The sequence below is a fragment of the Odontomachus brunneus genome, unplaced genomic scaffold (genome assembly GCF_010583005.1).
Source record: "Odontomachus brunneus isolate Ranch 3 - 2012 unplaced genomic scaffold, Obru_v1 Obru_scaffold_003, whole genome shotgun sequence".
In the NCBI taxonomy this organism is placed as follows: Eukaryota; Metazoa; Arthropoda; class Insecta; order Hymenoptera; family Formicidae; genus Odontomachus; species Odontomachus brunneus.
The window spans coordinates 284,318-308,079 of NW_022639453.1; the positions used below are offsets into that span (position 1 = coordinate 284,318).

Genomic DNA, 23,762 nt, shown 5'->3' on the forward strand with positions numbered 1-23,762 from the left:
GTCGCACGGCGAATTGCCCCGAACAGGTCCCCGCTTTGGCGGGACGTTCCTCAAAGCGGAATCCCGCACGTGCCACTTCCGCCGGCATGCTCGCGTCGAAAGGCGACCGCACGTGGACACAGGGCGAGGGAAAACAAATGCTCGGAATCACCTTTGGATACGGAGACAGCTGCGCGCGTTTGCACGCGCGCCGTGATAGCAGCCCGTGGGTTCACCCTTTATATGCGCGCAGTTAAGGAAGGAAATTCGCAGCAACTGCGAAATTGCCTATGTTTTATCGCTGATTATTAATATTAATTATGATTATGATTATTAATATTACCCTATGAATACCGTCAACTTTCTTTTGCTTTGTTGCAGACTACGGCAATCTGCAGGCGATGACAAGTACTTAATCACACTGAGAAAAAAATACTTGGAAATACTTGAAAATTTCTTTTTGTAGGATGTCAAGTTCATTCACAGAAATAAGCTCTATATCCCATAAATAAATTTTCAATTCTTCTTCAGTGGTAGATTGAGCTACATTGAGAGAAAATAGTCGAACGTGTTTATTTATGGAATACAAAGTTTATCTCTGTGAAATAGAATTTATACCTACGAATAAACTTTCCTACAAATTTTTTATCTCGTAATCGAATTTTCAAATATTTTTTTAATTGACACTAGATATTAGGACAGCCTAGATGTTAGGATGACCCAATAACTTATTTTTGATAAGGGACACGATGCCAAGACAGACAATTTTACGTAACCATCGCGATTGCATAATGAGACGCACAATTTCTCTGCACTCGCGCTATCTCTCTCGAATCGGTCGTAAGAAAAAAGGAGCAAACGACGTTAAAAAGAACTGACGAAAAGCGGACCGCGATCTGCACTCGAACTTTGGATATCATATTTCGAAGGTCGTGGCCCGTGCACGTGTACAGTGCGTGAATGAATCAACAAACATGAAACTCTTAAATACGAGCATGAGTCTCTTTCTTCGCCGCCTCCCTCTCCCCGCTTTCTTTTTTTATTGATTGAATCGCGATGAAAATGATTGCGGTCATCATATACTCGCTCTTATTCTGCAGAATGTTAGTCGACGAGATTTTATCAGTCAATCGCATTGATCGGTCAATAAACTCTTATTGAATGCAGATCGAGCGCGTCAGATAAGATCTGCATCGATCGGAAAAGTTGTGGAACGAAACGAAAAGTAAACGAAAAATGAAGTGATCAAATATAAGAAGAAACAGACCTAGTTTAGAACTAAGCGCTAGATTAAAGTGCACGAAAATTATTAATTAATTAGTTCAATGAACCGATATTATCTAGTAATCTATGTGTATAAAATAGAACGTCTGTTACTCTCTCTCTTTCTTTCTGTCTCTCTCTCTCTCTCTCTCTCTGTTCCTTATATATTAAACTCTTTGACCGATCTGAACCAATTTTAGGCTACATGAAACCTGGACACCCACTCCTTCCTCTTGATTTCATCCCCCTTGTGCGATGGCTTAGGCAATGCCCGGTTGTTTTATTTAGTTATCTCTAATATCATTAAAAATCTAACAAATATATAATTGACGAAACTTTGTGTATTCGTATTTGCCAAAAGTTTTTTTCCTTTTTAAGTTCAAGAAAGCGTCTCCGTTTAAACTGTCTTATAATAAAAGATAAGTTCGACGGTCATTGTGCACAGGAATGCGCGTCAATCAAATGAATCAACATCAAACCTTAAGTATGACGCACCGACTCTCTCTTTCTTTCTCTCTCTCTCTCTCTCTCTCTCTCGTTCTCTCTCACAACATACTTCTTGCGAGCAATCGGCTCGTTCTTTTCTCGGAACGAATCCTTCCGCGAATTTGAGGGTGGCGGACAATACGATCCAAGGATTACTTTGATCGCTGAATGAACCCCTTATCTTTAGCGGGCGTTAGGCGCGGAGAGAGAAAGAATCAGCGAAGAGAGAAAGCTCTCTCGCGACGGAGTGTTTTCGGCACCACCGCCACTAAGGGAACTTCGGGGCATTTTGGCCGCGAGGCCTCGTGCCTGAGACGAATCGACAAACACTTCGGCGGCGAAGACAATCTTCGTTTTCACGCAATTGTTAGCATAGGGCCGCCGGGAACGAGCTGCATCGTTGCAGTCTTCCATCGACGGTTGCGCTTTGTTTCGAGCTTGCGTCGCCTATGCACACAGGGATCTTTGCGCGCAGCGGAACTACCCCCAAAGTCTACGAGTAAATATTTTTTTGCGCAGCCCGGCGCGAACACGCCTTAACAGCCCTCGCGGTGCGCTTTGTAAACCAGCGCGTCTGGTGGCGTGCACGCAGAGAAATATGTACCGCACTCAAGCAAATGTTACTTGTTTCGAATATTTCCACGAGCTTATCCCACAAAAGCATCTTTTATTCAAAACATATCCTCTGTATCCTGGAAAAAAAAAGTTTGGTCGAAGGAACCAATTTCTGGTGAAATATGAACGGTTCTCAAGTAATCAGAATTCGGCCCAAATTATCAGGATTTCTGGTTAACTCAAACAGAATTCTGGTAATTTCAATTGAGATTTCTGAATCGTTCGTATTTCACCAGAAATTGGTTCCTCTAATCAAACTTTTTTTTTTCGTGTAATAAGCTTAACATTTCAATAAAAAGTATTAAATTAAAACAAAAAATTCTATTTACATACTGCACAAAGTTAAACTAATTCTTTCTTTTTTATTGTGGATACATGATAAGATGGCGTGACTGTTATTTACCGATCCTTCAGCAGCTAGGCCGAGTCCTTTTCGGTCGATGTTTGAGAATTGCGAATGCCAAAATATATCACCTTGTGCCTCTCTCTCTCTCTCTCTCTCTCTCTCTATTTCTTTTATCTGACCGCAAAGCGAGCGCTGCCGCTTTAATATTATTCGCGCGCGAAAATCAATGTTGAAGCGCGAGTTACGAAGTGACTTACGAAGTCACAGGGATGCTAATTAAGACGACGATCAAATGACGCATATATCGTGCAAGTATCTCGCGTTCAGAAAGCAACAGATGAATAGATTCCCGATAAATGCTAATGCGCTTCGAGTGAAGTAATTTTCCGACGCGGGTAAAGACCGCAAATCTCGCGGAAGAATGTCGCGACAGTGTCAACGAACGACGCCACAGTGCGAAACACCGCGCCAAACAATGCAATTCGAAGCTACGTCGCCAAGTGCGACACAATCGTAGACAACATTGTAAAAACCTTGATGGGTTTTCATAGCGTTTAAACGGATAACGCACAGAAAAACATGACTTAGACAGTAAGAAAATTTACCAATCACAATCGATCATTCTTGGATCGTAAGAAGAATCATCGACTGCGGTTGGTTGGTTCGCTTACTGGTCAAGTCTCACTATTTTCTGTGTGCTATCCGCTTTAAGTAGACGCGAAGTCGAGCGACGATAGCCACTTCGAGTCCACCATTGGCTTATTCACTGATACACGTACAGATCCCAACTATTTTCCGCGCCAGGAATAATTCGTGACATATTATCCTTATAGCAGAATAATTAGAGCCTTTCCCAACGAGAAAGGCTTTTTTATGGTCGCGCTGACGACGTTATAATCTCGCTCGCACCTGACACATGCATTCGCGGCACGCGACTACGATAACGATAACGATTGTCACTAACCTGGAGAGCGTGCCGCTCGGCGAGTGCGGCGTGGAGGGGCCCTGATCGTGCTCCTGATGATGATGCGGGGTGCTGGTCGCGTGATGCGTGTAGATCGTGTCCATGTACAGCTGATCGGTCACGCGCTCGGACTCCTGCAGCCCGTGATTGGACTGCACCGACGATGGCTGCATAGCCGTGAGATGTGTGAAGGACTGCAATCTACCCTGATCGTTTGGGCTGTAGCCAGCTTCTTGGACCAGGCGATGCGGCGACTGATCATCATGAGGACTGTGACTGGGAGTCGGCGAGCCGCCTGTCCTAACCGACGGAGAACCACCGCCGCCGCCGCCGCCGCCGGCACTGCCAGTCGCGGTAGCACCGGCGCGGATATGATGCTGCAGGTAGGAATCCTCCAACACGTCGTCCAAGTGATGCGAATGATGGTGATGATTGTTGGGCCCGTTACCGGATCCCGCGGCATTCGACGAATTGATGGGGAACAGAGTTCCCAGATAATCGCCTCGAGTTCTCATGGCAACGGTAATGCCACTGACACCTCGCTCCGCGTCCTCGTCCGTCTCTATCTCGTGATGATGCTGTGGCTGCTGATCGTCCAAGTGGCGATGAGCCGACAACACGGCGTGTTGATGCACCTCAGACAAGTGGTGATGCTGCTGCTGTTGATGATGATGCTGATGATGATCGGTCGTAGTTGGTGAGAGCGTCTCGGTGCCGTAACGATGCATCGTGGAGTGAGGCATGTGACTGCCGGCTCTGCTTCCCTCCGTCACGACGGAGGCCTCTGTCGGGTGCCGGTTATCCCCTCCCTCGGGAACCGGGACCTCTCTCGCCCCGAGCTGGATGTAATGTTGCGTCTGGTGGTGTTGGGGCTGGGAGTGCTGCGACGGCGGCGGCTGCTGCTGCTGCTGCTGCTGCTGCTGCTGCTGTTGCTGCTGCTGCTGCTGGCGGTGGTGGTGGTGGTGGTGGTGGTGGTGCTCTAGATGGTGCGACGGGTGGGACGACTGAGAGACCTGTTGCTGTTGCTGCTCCTCCTTTATGTCGCCACCCTCGTAGCGGGGTGAGCCCTCTTCGAGGTAGCTACTGTTTTGGGATAAACAGGTAGAAATAACTACCTGTATTTTTGGGAGAGCGAAGATTACGCTAATCACGTGGCCCGTAAAATTTGATTTGACGGTTTCACGATGACGTTTCAGCGCAAGACAAAACCGAGGTGTTTCGGGGTGTTCGCACAATGACAGTGCAAAATAATATATAGAGACATTTCTACGCGATCAAATCCCGCTCGACAAGCTGATATCTAATCAAATCGTTCGTGCTGTGACACTCACCTTCGAATGATGTTTGCAGCATGGTAGCCCAGCTGATGAAGAGTGTAGGTGGCGCTGGGATCCTCGACATGGTCAGCGGCGACGGCGGCAACCGCAATAGCAACTGCTCCAGCACCGGTCGACTCTACTATGGCGCCATTTTCCATTTCCGGCTGTCCCGCCTTCAGCACGCCCACACTCTCCTTCCCGACCTCTTCACTCGCCACGTACGCCAGTTGCCGTTGTTGCTGCTGTTGCTGCTGCTGCTCCTGCCGCTGGTCGACTTCATGCTCGATGACGTCTTCGCTCTTTATCGGCACTGCGGCCACCGTCATTGCCGTCGTCGCCTCCCCCTCTTCTTGCTTGATGACCGCCTCTCTGGCAGTCTGCGACGTCGGCTCTGCGGTCCCCTCGACATAGTCGAGCAACGCTGCAAAAAGATTGACGTGCTCAATGACAGAATGTCGACAGAATAGTTGCGGAATTTCAAATCTATTTTAGGATCGGAGGACCCCCGCATTGAGCAAATAAGCAGCCACCAAAAGTTCGCAAACGACTACGGGGACATCGTCACACAGCATCACCGATATTAACGGCGTAATAAATTTTTACAATACATTATTTTTCAGTCTGATATTTTGTTCCTTTAGAAAACAAGTTTTAGTGGTACTTTCTTTTTGCTTTATTCTTGGTATTCACACACCGACAGAGATCAATATTCCGCGAACGGAAATATATGAAGAAGAAAAAAAAGACTGCATTCTTTTAGAACAAAACTGATTATTTCATCCAATGTCACTTATCTCCTTAAGTATAAATTTGTTACTTTGTAAACAGCGAAAACAAACATAATCGATAGTAACAAGTTGCATAACCGTATCACAAAGTTTTATAAATCGATTCGTGACACACGTGCGTATCTGAGAAAGCCGATATCGTCGACACGCGAATATAAATGGCAAAACGTTTTGGAAAAGCGCATTCAACCGTTTCATTCAACTCAAAGCAGGCGTCTTATCAAGATCCGTGTTGCGCTATCAAATATATTTTAGTAACTGTTTAAAAAAAATAATTTTTTTATCGATTTTTATTTCTCTCGTTCTTCACCACATATTTTGTTACATGCTGGGTAAAAATTAAATATGTAGTAGCCCTGAGCCAGAAATACCCTAAAATAGGTATGACTCCAAAACAATTATTTACTAATAGATAATGATCAATAATTATAAGATAAGTATTTTTATGAATACATTTTACATAATTAAAGTAATAAAGAATTTCAGTATTAAAATTTTTTTGTGATTTTAAATAAAAAATATGAATGAATAAATTAGTCAGAGAAAAAAGATGTTCGATATTGATAATAATAATGGTATTATTATTTTCATTATATGAAAGTATTATATATAATTAGAAAAATTGTAATAAAATTATAATAAAAATTTTAATGAAAAAGAGTTGTGTGTGTAAAATAGATGGTAACATGTATTCTAAAAAAAAAAACAATTTATTATAACTTAAATAAATATATCAGAATAGGACTTGAATTCGTCATTTTAGTCAGAATTTGTTTTGGTAAATATCAAATAGGATCTAAATAGAGTCTTTATATGGTCTGAATAAAAGGACATATAAAGAGAAACTTTGTTTAAGTTCCTTAATTTTTAAATCTTTGTTTTAAATTTCTACCTGAGTGTGCATGGTAATGTTGTGTATTATACATATAGTTTCTTATATAACGTCTCTTGTTTTCCAAAAAAATATGTATATATAACTTTTATATATATATACACACTAATAATAATCATGTAATAAAATATAGCTATATTTTATTCTATTCATTCTTCTATTCTATACTGTTCTTTTGCTTTAATAGCTCTTTGTAATTCGACTAACTGCCAAAAACGGATCGACATTTTGTGGCGGTATCGCACCCGTTTTTCTACAGAAAAACGAATTCACCCGTGCAACAATGTCGAGAGGTGCCAAGATCGATCAAAATTCGGCAGAGACACAGGACACACGCGCCTTTGGTGTACCGATGACACCGAGAAACTGTTGCTAGCCGGTGCGTTACAAAAATAACCACGTGTTCTTATCTAGTCGTCGTTGGTGGTGGCACACGCACTCACGCATTCAGTCGTGGATGGACATTGCGTCGTTATGAACGCATGTACGAAGGAGAGAAAGAGAAAGAGAGAGAGAGAAAGAGAAAGAGGAAGAGGGAGAGAAAGAGAAAAAGAGTAAGAGAAAGAGAAACGAGGCTAAGAGAGCAAAGAAACGAGGAGAATGGTTTCGCGAGCTGTTCTCTCTATCGGAGATAAAAATATTATTTTTAATCGTCGAGGGTCACAGCTCATGTAGGACCAACCGACATGTACGGAACGTGTTGATTCTAGTCTGCAATTTTATCGTGTTCGCCGGTGGAATCTCGCGAGATTTACAGAATACAAATTTAATTTCAATATACAAAATATTCCAAAATCACTGGTTTATCTCTGCCAGCTGGCAGAGTATCTGGAAGAGTATTGGCAATTAACAAAAAAATAAACGAAATAATGAAATATTCTCGCGTCTGAAATGTGAAGTGCCAAAACACGTCTCAATCCCGAAGGCACACCGCATATTTTTCCGATTATTAATCGAGGCAAAATGTGAGGGACATTGGCGTGTACGTTCGTGTACTTTTAATAGACCAACGTCTGACCACGAGCGACGTTAATATCGGCCGATCATAACGAGTGTAAGTAGATGCATAATGCGATTGTCCACGTGGTCGTGAGTAATCTGCCGCGCGTACGTGCCCGACGTGCGAGGGAAAACCTCAGGAATGTCACGTGTGGCGTCCACAAGACCGATTTGATCACAGCTCGCGGCTGTGCTCATCCGACAAAGTTCACTTATCGTCGCACATCTGACCGTATGATTAATATGAGGATTATTTCACAACTCTCGCGGCATTAATTATAACGACGGACTCCCCGGCGAGTCTAGAGTCGCGCGACAAAAGAGTTTGCTGCTACTTGAGATTTTTATATGTGCACCCATTATTTTACACATGTATACATCTCCCGATATAAAATTTTCACACCGACATGTAAAATTGACAATTGTAAAGTTTCCATCATCGATTGTCTCACGCCATGATAATTATATAAGTTTATCTGGCAAGTATCCTTCCTGCGCGAGAAATCCCAAGGGAGGTCGCTTTAATGCACGACTGCCTTCATTCAAATCGTCGCGATATCATCCCCGAACGCGGTATATCGACCGTTTAACATTCAGCCGACCTTATTGACGTTACCTAATCGAAATTGGAAAGGTCAGGCTCGTTGGATTATCTGCCACTGCCGCTCTTTGCGCGCAAATTCTATTAAAAAACATATTTTTGCATTAAAGGTCCCAAGTACAGTTCACCACGATCGAGCGTTGGAATAATGTAAATAAAAATGTGCACACGCAGGGGTACTCCGGCGCAATTGTTGATAACGTCGTACGTCGAAGATTACTTTATGAGTGTCTTAAAAAGTAAACTTAAATAATAATACCGAAATGTGTATCCGACTGGTATGGAAAATTCCGTTAAAATCGATACAAAATCGAATCCCTTTCTCTTTGAGTCGTATTGATACGACTTATTGATAATAATGGTGATGATGATGATGATGACAATGATGATGATATTACAATGATGATAACAATGATGATCATAACAGTCTTCCGTCAATCAGATAAAGAAATCATTTTTTTCAATAGAAACCAAAGAATGTATGTTACAAAAACGATCGTATACGCCGTATTATTTATTAATAATTATGTATATGTACTTTCCATAAGAGATGAATCGCGTTTCAGGAGAGGCTGGGCACAATGACGAGCGGTGTAATCGCGTTACACGCACAAAAGTCTGAACGAGGAACTTTTGAAGCCCGAACAAGAGGAATTGGCCGGAGCACCGCGTTTATCTGCGACGAAGAGATGCAGAGCCACGACCCCGATTAATCACTCGATGAAGAAAATATACGCGACGGGCGTGTACGCGGCTGCAGCAACGAGAGGGACCTTCCCCCATTGTTGCAACAGTAAAACGAACAAATGGCCGGCGACATTTGTCGATAAAGAAAGCCGCATGATCGACTTTGATTCCGTGGTGGTTTCGATATTCATGAGAGAAATTCACCTCGACATATTTCACTCCCGCGCTTCAACAATTCCCTCCTAATCTGTCAAATCTGTTATGATCGAGCAGTACATTTCGTATTACTTCTTATACACACACATATTCTCTCTCTCTTTCTCTCACTCTTCCTTTCTTTCTCGGAGAAACTCTTCGATCTTTAGATTTTTGTTGAAAAATAGGGACGCGGTCCTTAGGTCATTCTTTTTATTAATATTTCACAAGGGACATCCGTGCGCTATCTTATCTTCAACATTAGTTGCCGAATAGAACGAATCGGCATTTCCCGTCGTCGCCTCGCTTATTCGCTTAGTGTTCATCTTCGACGAGGCGATATTTCCTCGGCTGTCGATCGCAAGGTGCGCGCGATACGACGCGCATAGAATTATGTACGGTACGAGCCAACGGCGGTGCAATGGCGTTTTTTATTATCCACTCGAGCTATACGCGAGAGAAGGGAAAGAGAGAAAAGAGAGAAAGAGAGAGAGAGAGAGAGAGAGAGAGAGAGAGAGAGAGAGAGAGAGAGAAGGAGTAGATGATACAGCTTCTGATACATACAGTAGCTAAGAGAACTAGTTCCAGAGTCGCTGGACGAGCGGAAGAGGTTTTGTACATCGAGGCCAAAGGTCTCCTTATCTTCCAGACTCTTACAAAAACATTCTCTGTTATCCACAATACGAGCGAACCAGGCGCGTACATATACGTATATATCGATGCGTTATATGACGAGATTTTCAGAGATTGAATAGCCTCTTTATCTTAAGCTTACGAATCTTTATTTTCCTTTCCTCTTTTTCTCTTCTACGTTTTCCTCTGACTGTCGAAACTCACGGTAACTCTCGCGACGAAGATAGTATAATAATTATTCGTGCATTTAGATACGATAAAGGTCCCTTAAATATGCAAATTTTAAGGCTTACCTAAAATACGCGAAGTAAACTTGGCATAAGTTGAAGTAGGAGGTGAAAAGGATTTATTTCACTTACGTTCATATTCTAATACCGAAAGTATTTCTATACTATAAAGTATTTCTATATTTCTTCCTTATACCGAAAGTATTTCTATCCAGAATGCCAGGCAATAGGCAATAGGAAGAAGGAATAGGAATTCGGATTGGTAAATTATTTCTATTCCCTATTGGCTAATACTTATTTCTATTGCCATTATGTCTTTATATTTAAGAAATAAAAAAATAAATAGAGAAAGAAATAGAGAGAGAAATAAAGGGAAAGTGTTTTCCTTTTTTCTTTTTTCTTTTCCTGTTTACGTTTCTTCTTTCTCTTTCTCTTTCTTCAACACGTGTGAAAATGTGCGTCTATAGTTTATCACTGCGCGATACTTCATACACACTTCAAAAATAAATAATTGGAAATTTATTCATGAAACATTAAATTTTATTTTACACAGAGAAATTTTACACAGAAATAAACTTTACTTCACACACACAAAGAAATGTAAACTTTCTGTCTCACAAATAAATATTCAAGTATTTTCTCTCAGTGTACTCCTTACTTTTTGCTTGTCCTTTTGCACTTTATTATTTTCTCCTCTTTCTTGTATGCGTGCTTTTGTCTCTTTGGATGAAAAACTTTTGTTATACTTTTTCCATAATTGTTTTATAATTTTTTAGAGGCCTTGGAGTCTTGGAGAGGATTTCAACAAACAGCCTCCCCTTTTTCTCTACCGATTGTCTTCGTTAAATACCTCTTTATCCTCCTTAAAATCCACCTTTTGTACGAAAAGCAAAATAAGGAGCGCCCGTACGAGGCGCTGCAGCGCTCACGAAGGAACAGGGAATGCATTGTAGGTAGGCGTAGTGGCTGTTGGATAGGTATGCCGTTGGCCTAGGTATGGGTGCGTTCTGCCTATTTCCGATAAGAAGGCCAGGTGTTCTCGCGCACATCGTCCACGGCGTATTCCCTGCATAACGTCGACGTCGTCGTCGTTATTGTCGTAAAGTTATAATCCGCGACCGCATTCACACGCGCGGAGCACGTCGGGTGATTCACACAGCGGGGCAATCCACACGCTCGCGTTCACTCAAAAGCGGCACGTATGAAAATGCGCGGTAGCCTATCACTACGTGATACTTCATCGCCCGCGATTTGCCGCCTCGTTCTGCGTCCTACCAATTGTTTGTGATTTCCAGCTGTTATTCGCGGCGCAAAAGTCCTGCTCGCTCGAAAATACACCGCAGTGGCGATCGTTCTTAACCTTTTTTGTCAAAATAAACTAATGAGAGGGGAAAGGAAAGGGATAGGTCGCCATGTCATTGTGTCACAAAGAAGGATTAGGTACTAAAACACAAGAAAAAGAAACGAGGAGTAAGGGAGACCAGAGCCAGTTTTGACAGCAGGTCAAATGCAGGTTATAATGATGCTTGCATCTTTGTTTTAGCTCTAAACCTTTTTGTATGAAATAACAGTATCGTTACAACCTGCTCTTGTTAAAACTAGAGCCATAGTTTCTCCTCGTGTTTCCTTTCTTCAATCTTTTTCCTTTAGTATCCATTCTGTTTTGGTGACGCGACGAATTTTCCCCTCACTTTCCCCTTTCTCGATAGTTTATTTGAACAGAAAGGCTCAAGAACGATCGACACCGCGACGCACTTTCAAGCGGACGCTCGTCTTTCCTCGAAAACCCGCGAACCAACCGCGTGGAAAGGCTCGTTGCTGCTATGCGTCGCACTTGAAACTGCTTACGCTGCCATAATCACCATCAGTGTCGTCGCAATGTCTGCCGCTGGAGCTGCACCGACGACTGCGGTCGCGGCTACACAGATTAGGCTACTATGCGACTCTTAAAAGACGATAGAAAGTCCGCAATCGCGGTGTGTAATACGCCGCTCGTTATACTACACACGCTATGATAGCTGCCGCTAGTAGAAAAAGATGATAATACAATCGGGGTATAATCGCTCGTGGCGCTCATTCATCCCGCGGCTATATGATAGGGGCTAATCTCCGCACACCCCTCGACAGGCGTATGCGTGTGCTCGTGTGTCTTCATTAACAGGTCGATTTGCCGCTTAGTGCGCACATTCAAAATATTTCTCTCTCTTTTTCCGCCCCTGTCCCTTGTCCTTTCCCTTCCGACCATCTTCCTTATTTACCTTTCGCTTTTATTTATTCCATCGAGTTTTACGGCGAGTTCAGCCAAGTTTGAATCGGATGTTTTGGAAAACAAGCCGAAGAGCAAAGAACCTAGAGTAATGCACGAAAGATGTGGAAGGACCTTTGTTCTTCTTACGAGGGATTCCTTCCCTGAAGGGGCACGAGCTTGACTGAGGCTCGCTCGGGAGACAGTCTGCGTGCCGCCATAAAACGTGCAAACACCCTCGAAGTGTATATTTCCTCCAATGTGTGTTTATGTCTGGTTCTCTTTCTCTCTCTCTCTCTCTCTCTCTCTCTCTCTCTCTCTCTCTCTCTCTCTCTCTCTCTCTCTCTTGAAGAAACCATCACGATACAATACAGAGATAAAGCATCCCCTTTATACAAAGCACAAGTCGAGGGAAAGTGAAATTCTGATTGGCACAAATGTAAAGTAAAATCGCGAAAAATCGAATAGAATTTTCTCCCGTCCTTAATTTTGGAAAGAAAAGAATAGAACACGGTCAGTACTCGCGTCAGTTTTGCTGCAACAATGACAGATAATATTTATGATTTTCTGGAGATTCAGAGCACGAGAGGTAAGATTCTTACCACAGATTCGCAGTGCTGCACAAAAATGTCAGCTGCGCGGTCGAGTCTCATTGCTCCAAAGTATGCCCATCGGTTTTTATAAATTTTATGATCATAAAATATCGCGGATATATCGATCGTTTTCGCGCGATGTTCACTGATACAAAGTCGCGAAATAGATCGCGATAAATCATTCACGTTTCATGATCGCAACGACACCTTGGTATCTTAACGCGCAGTCGTACAAAACTACTACCTCGACTCGATAAAATGTGATAAGGCCGATAAGGTGATACGAGACGGCACGCGACCACGATACATGTTCCTCGCACTTGCACGTGCCACCAGTGCGGAAGAAAAGAAGAAACGACCCGAGGTGTTTTAGCGCCAGCGCGTCGATTGTCATCGCAGCCGCGCGACATTTGCGCGCAAACGCAAAGTAACATTTGCTGTCAATCAAGCGCAAAGTAAAACATTTGCTATCAAAGTGCAACTCAAAATGCGAAAATTCGAAGAGATAGACCACGTCGCGAATCAGATGGAGACGCGACAGTACGTAGACGAGGCGATGAGTCTCAGAGCGCTAAGAATAGTTCGTGCACTCGACTATATCAACGAGAGTTGAACGCTTTCTGGTATTCTACGTAGAGGAGCGTCTATCGTTCTCGCATACGCGCAATTAGAAAATGACACACCCGATGCGGTTAGCCTATCTGTTGCGTAAGAGAACGCTTTTAGATTAAGTCTGTCTCGCGAGTTTTTCTCGCGATACACTTTCGCGACAGCTCACAACGCGTGACGTATAATTATGAGGGAGAGAGAGAGAAAGATAAAGAGAGAGAGAAAAAAAAACAAGAAAAATACGAGACTAACCCAATTAATATTCGCCGGACGAACAATGAGTCGCGGACTTTATCAGTCAGTGCCTGTGTCGACGGGAACAAAGACGACGATCCCCGACGACGCGGACAATAAGACGAGGAGGATAGCGCGACGCTATGATGGAAATTTAACTACATGAAGACTGCATCTCTCTCTCTCTCTTTCTTTCTTCGATCATGCTGACCCAGCATGCTGACCCTTGAACCGCAGCCCCTCTTCTCTCCCATCTTTCGCGAGAAACTGAGTGAGTTCCATTACAATCAGATACTGTCAGATGTTATTGACGATTGATACATTTCTCTCACCCCAAAAAATATAATTTCATCCTTAGAGGAATTCTATATAGTCTCAAGAGGATTCTTCTAAAACCAAAAGGAAAATACTGCAGGCACAATATTTTTAAAGTTATAGAGGAATTTATTTACAATACAAGTCTTGAGCTTGTCGTGTCTTTCGCATCTATCACGCATAAGAGAGCATTCTGCTTCAATATATTTTTCTTAATTCAAAAAAGAAAAAAATTGGAGTATCTCCAATTTGGAGATGAATTGGATGTATTGGAGTGAATTTCCAATTAGAAGAAAGTTCATTAGAAGAAAGTTCATTAAGGCAAAAGGAAAATCTGAAATAAATTTGAAACGATCGCTTAAACGTTTAAAAATTTTCCCAAACAAATTAACAGAAAAATAGATTAAGGAATAAGGCATTAATTAAACATCACAGGTAGTTTAAATACCTATTTTATAATAGGTAATTAAATAGCTTATAAATTAGCATATGAAACAGATGAATAAATCGACCTCTTCGACAATAATATACGGTGATATAAGCGCGTTTAACTCTATTCCGCAATCAATTATTAATGCGCTAACAAACCTGAGCCTGAGTGCGTACCTGCGGCTAAAATGTACGGAAATTCAATGAAACGATTAATTAAATCAATTATTTGCACTGAGAGATTAGTTTGTCGCAAGAATACCGCTGACAGATAACCGATACTGTTGAGTTGCGCAAACAAAATATAATAAATTAAGCATAATCTTCCATTAAAACTCGCGTCTCTTAACCTACAAAATTTCTTATAAAATTATACCGATGACCTCCTCATTTAATATCTCCCATTATGGGATTAGGTCGTGAGAGTCGCGTATCTCAGCGACAGAATTACTAAGTCCTGTTGGGGGCAAAGAAGACTAAGCGATCGAGACTACGACTTTACCCGAGACTACGACTTTACCCTAAATCACGCTTCGTTTCGAAGTTAATGGGTAATAAAACGGCGAGCCCATAAAGACTACAAGACGGCTGCGGAATATCAACGGACTGCGACGGAGTCGACATGTTCGTCTCGTCTTCCTTTCCCCGAAATCCATTCGTACATCTTCTCGGCATCAAAAGGATTAACACGTTCTCACACAGGGTCATCGATCGACTGTCGTGACCTGATCCTGTGTGTGCTCAGAAAAAAATGCAACGCGATCTTAAGCACAAAATCAAGATTGTATTTGAGATCTGTCCAATCTTAAAATTTCTCTGCCACTGAAATCTTACTGTTCCCATTCGGCCATTCGCTCCCAAGCGAACGACTTGGTGCTACTTGGGATACTTGGTTGCAAACGTTGAAAAATGGTCGGTAGAGGAAATGGAGAAAAACTCAATATAAATCACGCACGAAAGGGGCAAAGAGGGAATCCGTGATCGGCTCAAGTAACTCATTTCGAAGATTAATAGATGTCGCCGATGATTAAGGATCTTTCGTAACGCGTCGCATGAGGAAGTTAAATGAGAAGGGATTTCGAGCGAAGGAACTTAATATATCGATCAGCAGATACTCGTTCGCGACTAAAACTAATAGTCCACGGCCTTTAAGTCGTTTCGTTTGGGTCAGAGAGACGTTCTGGGTCGCTTTGCCAGCAAGACGAAGAAAGAAAGGGAAATGCACACGCGGAGAAGATATTACAGTTTTTTCTTTTTCCATATAAATTTTTTTTTTTATTTTACTATTATGTTGTAATGTTTCTAATAGTGCAAGAATAGACTGTTAATAAAGCATATCTTACTACGAAACATAGTAAATTTAATAGTAAGTTCTACAACAATTTTTACTGTAAAATTCTATAGTGATTTTTACTATAAAATTCTCCCCGTGTACAGAGTGTCTTGTTTTCACCACGTTATTCTTTGACAGTTAATTCTTCGTTCAACTCGGAGTCGATTTCGTCCTTGGGAAAATGTCGAGACGACGTTGAGGTGGTTTGATCTAAGAGAGAATCGACTTCGAATTGGCCCACTGTCCACACCAATTATAATTTTGACAGTGCAACATGTATCATTCGAAAAGTGCCGTGACAGAAACGGAGTGCTCTGTATATAGACAGGTCGGTGACCTCTATTTATCTCGGAGGCTATTGTCTTTTATCATTGGCTTTATTAAACAAATCTCTAACTCGTTGATTCATAGAGCGCTCAACGCTCTATCTAGTCCAAATATCAACAACGCGAGCGGCATTGCCTCCAGTTCATTAACAAGTCTTCACGTTGCCATGAATTTTAAGCGTCGCACAGTGAACCGAAACAAGAAAATACACGGACACAGAGCCAAAAAAGTTTTAATTCAACAATTTCATGCAATCTTTTCTGCTGTAAGGTTTTACAGAGCTCTTTCTGCAACGTTTGTTGAAATTATCTCAGAGATTACTGCTGCCTTTTATCTTTGGCTTTGTTACAAACAAATCTCAAAAGTTCGCGATGGGTACGCAGCTCATCGATCGTTGAGCATAGATTCCTGCTTAACGTGATGGATGATGATAATAATCATCATAATCCATTAGTTGGCCTCTTACATTGAAATATATACTAACTGGAACATGCATTGCCATGTAATATCCAAACGGGATGAAAGAGAGAAAGAGATCCCTGGATTCTTTTTCATCTTTGTCTGGATCAGTGTGGTCGAAGGAAGATGAGGTATAATAGGATCAACAAAGAATAGACAAAGACATAGCGTTATTAGAGATATCCAGGTATATGTTCCAGTTTGTATATATTTCAGTAGCTTTTTATAACGGGAATTTGCAGGACACGATCGACGCAATTGATGAAAGGAAAAACACTGGGAAATTTACTGTCGGGCAGAATAAACGTCCGCGCGTTATACGACGTCTAATAACGGCACTAGTTTAGGAACATAAGCCAGACGCAGCCCTAAAGAACCTGCGAAGTCCTCTTTGTATGTACGACCCGATACAGGACATTCCGACGAAGGAAGGTGAGCAAATATTAAAGAGCGGCGCGCGGAAAAGAAAAAGGACGCAGTGCTGTTGGGTCATTAGCGACGCCTCAAAGAAAGAAACAATGTCGACAATGTCGACCAGGTGAGAAAGAGGAAGAGAGAGAGAGAGAGAAGGGAGGGGAGAAGAGGAGAGGTGTCATAAACCAAACCGAAAGCGGGGGTGTCCGTCGGGGGACTCCAGCCAGGATATTTGCCATTTCCGCAGGCCTCGTGGACGTTTCCTCCTTAATCGTCCTCGCGCGCCGTCCCGTCCGCGATATTTGCTTTCCGCCGCCTTGTGAATGGAGACAGGAATTCCGTGAGAAGAAATCCGTGATCTCCTCTCTCTCTGCCTCTCTCTTTATTCGATTCATCCACCCTTAGCTCAACGCAATCTAAAGGGGACCGCCGGCTACACACTATTATGAAACGTACGCGCCGTGTGTCACCTACAAACGACTCGAAGTTTTTCGTATGAGTACCCGCTGCGACACTTCGGCCGGGCAGTTTGTCGACAGGTTGCCCTTCGCCCTCCCTCTCGGTGACGAGTTTCAGCCGTCACGAGCCGCGAGACAACGATACGCAGACAGCGTGGCGTAACGCGAGAAGGGCACGATGATCGTGCTGCGGATCGTTTAAAGCATCCCCCAGCTTTTTATGCGCCGACGCCCACCTCTCTCACTCTCTTTTTCTTTCTCTCTCCCTCTCTCTTTCGGGACCTTTTTTCTTCCCGATCGCCACCCGCAAAATGTAAGCGCCACTTCGTAAAGTGACCCTTCGAGAGGCTACTGCCATTAACAGTGCACAGACACGCGTCGCAGACGGTTCACGTGCGCCCGGAACGTTCACAAGAAACAACTACTCTAATTTTTGCCAAGGTTGTCTAGTATGATACGCGTAATGGAGTATACTTTAGTCGATAATGAAGTATGTTTTCAGTGTTAATTTTGCGGGATGTTAATCTTGCGTCCTATCGCAATTGCCGCAATTGCGGTAATTACGTCGTGTAATTACAGTTATGAAAAGCGATGCATCGCAAATGTCATGAAACGTCCACGAATGGACGTCTACACTCTTTGGAAGAGAAAAATATCCAAGATATAAAAGAAATTTATTCGGTGTACGGATAACATATTTACTTATATTGAAATATTTACTTATATGAAATATTTTTCTTATATGAAATATTTGAAATATTTACTTATATGAAATATTTAAAATATTTATAATATTTATAATATATGAAATATTTCTCAAACAAGAAAATATACATTTTCTTAAGGAAACCTTAAGGAAATCTTCTCACGAGAGCAGTTGTTTATTTTACTTAAATAAAAGAATTAAGTTTAAGTAAATATATTATTAGTGTTAAATAATAGTATCCACCGCATAAATAAATATTTATACTGCAATTCTAAGCAGAATCATAAGTCTCATAACTTATTCTCTTAAAATTCGTCAGAACTTATGAGTAGATTTACAAGTCTATGCAATATCATATGTTGTATAATCACTTGTAAATATCGTAAATTACATGAAATCGTAGATATTTACAAGTAATTGTACTATATTGATGATATTACATAGACTTATAAATTTACTTATAAGTTCTGACGAATTTTACGAGAACAAGTTACGAGATTTACGATTCTACTTATAATTGCAACATTACTATATTTTAGATATTTTTGTCTCAATGTGTGTGAGCAGCATTGAGTGCAACCGATCGTCGTCGGTGGCACAAAGCATGGAGGACGGAAAAATTAGACTTTTATCTGTGCGAAGTATCCCATGACACGAACCTCAAATTCGAATGTTTCCACAGCTATAATTGTTCGGCACTTGAGCTCGAAAGAAAGCCTGCCGTCGATACTTTGCGCACAGACAGCCCGCTCTCGCCCGATTGTACATCTGAGAACTGTCTCTTCTCGAAAAATCTTAACGATTCCTCTCGCTGTGTCTTTTCCACATAGAACAGCAATATTCTCGAATGCCTGCAAGAAACCGACGCACTTCAAAGTACTCGAACCTTTAGCCGCTCGCGGCTTATCTGGTTGCATTCGAGGAGGGTGACGAAAAATTAACAGCTTGCTCAGGAGTTCGTTACGTTTTTAATGGCGCACCGGCTGATTTTGCGTTATCGCGAGAGAGACGCGCGATGAATATCTCGAACATTCGTTGCTTCCGGATTTTTATGATCTTTCATCATACACGTCAGATAAACGCTTTCGTCACGCCGTCCATCATCCCACACGTCACGCTGTAATTACTGCGTTTAGTCATAATTCTTATATGTCTTTTTGATAAATATATATATATATATATATATATATATATATATATATATATATATATATTGTCTTATAATATATTCTGAGAGAATAAGATATATAAGACGTACCTAATTATCGTATATATTGTAAGATGAAAGTGCTAATGTCCAGACACGTATTTAATCATGGACATTCTTATTGGTTTGGTCTTCAGATACGAATATTTAAGCCTTCAAAAGATATATGTACATGTATTAAATATATACATATATTCTATGTTGAAAGTTTAAATATTCATATTTAAGGACCAAAACAATAAGAATATCCAGAATTAGGTACTTGTTCGGGAATTAGTAACTCTTATTTTATACAGTACTTAAGAATAAATATCTATGATCCCGATTTATTCGAATGTTAATTTCAACTAAAAATAATCCAAAATGAAATCAACATATTCTTAGTGTTTGACTTCTTGAAACACGACACGTCGTCATCGGAGCTACTAATTTCAGAGTGTCGATCTCGAAGGAGATCGACGCGAAGAAATCGCGGAATCTGATCTCACGAGCTCCCTAGCTTCAGGCACAGAAATGATTAAGTTAGGAAGAGGTCCACTTACCGATATTATGTAAGTCATGCGTAACTCCATTTACCGAAATGGTCGCGTAACGCGAGTGAGGGAGTGTAAGCGAGGAGCCTTAGGAGGGACGAAGAGCGAGGACGGCGGTCGTGTGGAAGGATCGGTTTCGGTGAGAAGAGAGGCTAATAAATCAGTCATCGAGAGGTCGCAGGTCGTGGCCGTATACTAAATTCACATCCACCGCGTAATGGAGTATTAGGTCGAGGGAACTTTCGGAGGCCTGAAGATCACAGCTGAGAATGGGAGACGCCTATTAGCCTCGGTTAGATATTATTTTACGTCATTTTACGGTCCGGCGAGAGAACGTTCCTGAGTATCAACAGTGTTACTACGGTGGCTTTTCATCAGAGATACTCTGATGCTTTTCAAAGAATGCGAAAAACATTGTATCTGTACACTCTTATATAAGGATTTATTTTAAACTGCGCTTAGTTATCTAAGGCCGGCTCTACACTAGTTGCAAATCGCAAGAAAATTTACCAATCACAGTCGATCGTTCTTCTTACGATTAAAGAAGAATTGACTGCGATTGGTCAATTTTCTTGCGATCTTGAAATTTGCAACTAATGTAGAACGACTCTAAGGCCTCACGCTTACCGATACCTCTTGCTCTTTGCCTAAATAATACGTCAAAATAATCTTTATCGAATTCAATCGCTTATATATTATATTGAAGATATACTCTAAATCTATGTTAAAAGTCTAAATATTTGTATTTAAAAGCAGAACAATGTTGTTATTGCTCATATTTATATACACATCAAAAGGATTATCAAACCTTTGAAGAGAGGGCCTTTTTTGAGCACGACTCAAATTTACTATAAAGAACAAATATGCGAAGAAAAGAAAAAAATCCCAAAAAGGAATATATATATGTGTGTATATATATATATATATATATATATATATATATATATATAATATCTGTAATAAATAATAATGTACACAGGACGTTTTCAATGAACAAAAGACGAAAAAAGAACACAAGAAACATCGATCAATTCAAATCATTATTAATCGAAAGTACTTACTTCTCCTATTCTATCCAACGCGTATCGGATTTCAAAATATCGAAACACGCTCGTGAGACGTTGAGCGATGGACGACGACCTGACGCAGGGGGAAAACAAGGGGAACGGAGGGAGCAAAAGAATGAGACGCATAGAGAGGAATATGTTTGCGTTGCAAGCAGCCAGGCAGGTTTACGGTACTTGCTGGTCTGCCAGCAGCTCTGACGTCACATCCTGCGCGGGCGGACATCCGGTTTCGCTGCCGGACTCCTGCCCCACAGCGATAACAAAATCTATGCTTGTTAAGAAAAAAAAGAGAGAGAAAGAGAGAGAGAAAGAGAGGGAGAGAAAGAAAGACAAGAGGAAGCGGAAAGAAACTAAGTGGTTCCGGTACCGCGACCCACCCCTTATGCGTCCCACGAAATCCCCGATAACGAATATCCTTTTTTAACTTTTTGGAGATGTTATCAACTAGATAACATCTCCAAAAAGATGTTATCAAAATTCCAAATTCTCGACGTTACTTCTCTTAATTATCTCTTTCTTTTCTCTCTTTATTTGTTACGACTGAACTTCGCTCGGGAACGACGACGCGTCGGTCAACTCGCGCTTCGACGGAATTTTTTACTGTAGGTGCGACACTTCGATCAATTTTCGTCGTGGGAAGTTCTCGCGAGCACTCCCACGATCGCAACCGGAAATCATGGCGTATTTATTTATCAAACACGGTCGACCCGAGCGCATTACGCATTTCTGGTCAAACGGGTCTGACCGCTTCGCGTCGTGTCGCGTCGCGCTGAGCATTATTTACCCGTCGCTTTTCGCACGGGAACGACGAAAACACGACAATTAGGGCTCGCGTTATCACTGCGGCCGGTGTCGTCGTCCCCGTTGATTCCGTACGTGCCTTCCGCGTCGGAACAGCTCGATAAAGCGCGCCACGCACGAATAAGACCGTGAGAGATAATCCCTATGTTTCATGCCTAAGCACCCACGACGCAAATCCACCGACACGTCCCGGTTATCGTTCAACTCATTTTCCGCCGTTAAGAAACGAGGCGATGCTCCAAATGCGCAAGTTCGCCGATTCGCGATAATACACTCGTAGCAACCGAATCGATTGTAGAATCTACGTTTCCATTCGCGTAAACACTGTCCCAGACAGTACGCACTTCTAAAAGACGTCTTCTAAAAGACGTCTACTAGAAATTTGAACTGTCGGAGATATAAGCGTGAAATCGGATTCTTGACTCCACGACGAGCTGTATGCCCGTCATTAGGACGTGGTTCTAAAGTAGATTATCCCTTGTGTCCACAACCTTGCTTTAAGCAGTAAGAAATCATGGTTAATTTTTAAAAGAATAATCGACTGTGGTTGGTCAATTTCTTACGGTAAGAACGGTATTAAACCAAGATTGTAGACAAGGGTTTAGATTAGGTAAAGTATGAGAGTATGGCAGGTTATTTAGAAATGTTTGCTAAATAAATATCATTTCAGAGTCTATAAAATTTAAAAAAAAACTCTTTTTTCCATAAAATTAAAACAAACCCTTTTTTCCAACACATTTTTTGTATACATGATGTGGAAACGCTTGCTACATAGTGAGAAGTAACACGATAGCCAAGCGACGCGGCATTTTTCTCCGTAAAAGGTATTGATTAATGGAATAATATGGCTATTGATTAATAGAATAATATGGCTACGGTTCAGTTTTTGCCGGACGGTGAGCATGTCCTGTGACCCTCAGAGGTCTCATCTGTCTGAGGAATAAGCATTGAATTTCATTCCCGACTATCAAATCCGGCATAGTGTTGCATATTCGTCATTAGCATGCGATTAATGAGAATTAGCCGAAGTACAAACCTCTTAACGCGACCAAACTACGTTTCGTCGACTACGCGGAAGTTTACGATACCTGAGTTGGTGTGACGACCAACACAGAGCCGGCCGTATAGAAGCGAGAGAGAAAAAAGAGACCGACGACAAATATTTGTTCCATTATTATTTTATGGCGGCGCGGGATTAAGAATTTATCTCTCTACATGAAAAAATGTGCGGCGTCAGTTGTAAAGGGCTAACAGGAGGACCTCGCTGATCCTCGAAATCTACGCACCATTGATTACAACTTAATCTAACGGATACGAAGCATTCTTAACCTCGCTTTATGCCGCGCATCACTTCGACGAAGTTCCCGAGAATTGCGCAATTATTCGACGCAAAACAGAAGACGCGATTTGACGAGGAGACAGAAGTGAGGGATACGTTAAGATTAACGGGCTCGATATACCGTTGCGAGGCTATGTGGCGATGTATGCTAGCAAGGCGGAGTGGCGAAATTTCTCGAATAGACTCACTCACCGCGCTTCGACGTCAACTTCAACGCCGACCCGGGGTGGAAATAGACGAGGGACGTCCAGGGATCCTCGCTTTGTCGGCGATGTCCAAGGACAATCGATTATTTCACGCGCGCCAAACGACCGCTCTCGACGAGCGTTGCGAAATTTCGTATTCGAAAGTGGTGCTTGAGTTACGCGTTGCGTTGCCGCGTCGCGGATCACAGATGGCGTTAGGTGACGGAACGACAAGTGCATCGCGCGCGCGCACAGGCATAAAGTCGGCTCCTGATGTCGCTCAAGATCGCGCCGCGAAGCGGATGCAGCGAGGTGCACGCAACGAGCGTTACGGAGTGACCAACGGTAGTTAACCCTAAAGCTTAATCTATTAGGACCTTAACTTAGTTTCCGCCCAAAAAATACTGAGAAAAAGCATTTATTGTAAAAAATTTATTTAAATTATTTCAATGAAAGTATTTTCCATCACTTTCTACAACTTTTTGCCATCTTTCTGGCAACTGGGCGATACCAT

The 23,762-nt window shown here is 42.1% G+C and overlaps 1 protein-coding gene and 1 long non-coding RNA gene across 8 annotated transcripts in view; one reads left to right on the forward strand and one right to left on the reverse strand.

Moving 5' to 3' along the window:
- The window catches only part of LOC116844644 (box A-binding factor-like), a 77,280-nt gene that overhangs the window by 33,661 nt on the left and 19,857 nt on the right, over positions 1 to 23,762 (reverse strand). For 5 of the 7 annotated variants that reach the window (XM_032816495.1, XM_032816488.1, XM_032816480.1 and 2 more), the window contains exons 2-3: positions 4,985 to 5,393; positions 3,654 to 4,736 (exon numbers count right to left, since the gene is read on the reverse strand). In XM_032816495.1, the coding sequence (XP_032672386.1) occupies positions 3,654 to 4,736; positions 4,985 to 5,393 (1,492 nt within the window). Of the gene's footprint in view, positions 1 to 3,653; positions 4,737 to 4,984; positions 5,394 to 6,652; positions 6,845 to 8,790; positions 8,813 to 23,762 lie in introns of those variants that run through there. The other 2 variants (XM_032816514.1, XM_032816504.1) reach the window with 2 other exon arrangements.
- LOC116844782 lies at positions 4,613 to 6,968 on the forward strand. The gene is made up of 3 exons (XR_004378134.1): positions 4,613 to 4,754; positions 5,004 to 5,560; positions 6,840 to 6,968. It is a non-coding gene; the product is annotated as an uncharacterized LOC116844782 (long non-coding RNA).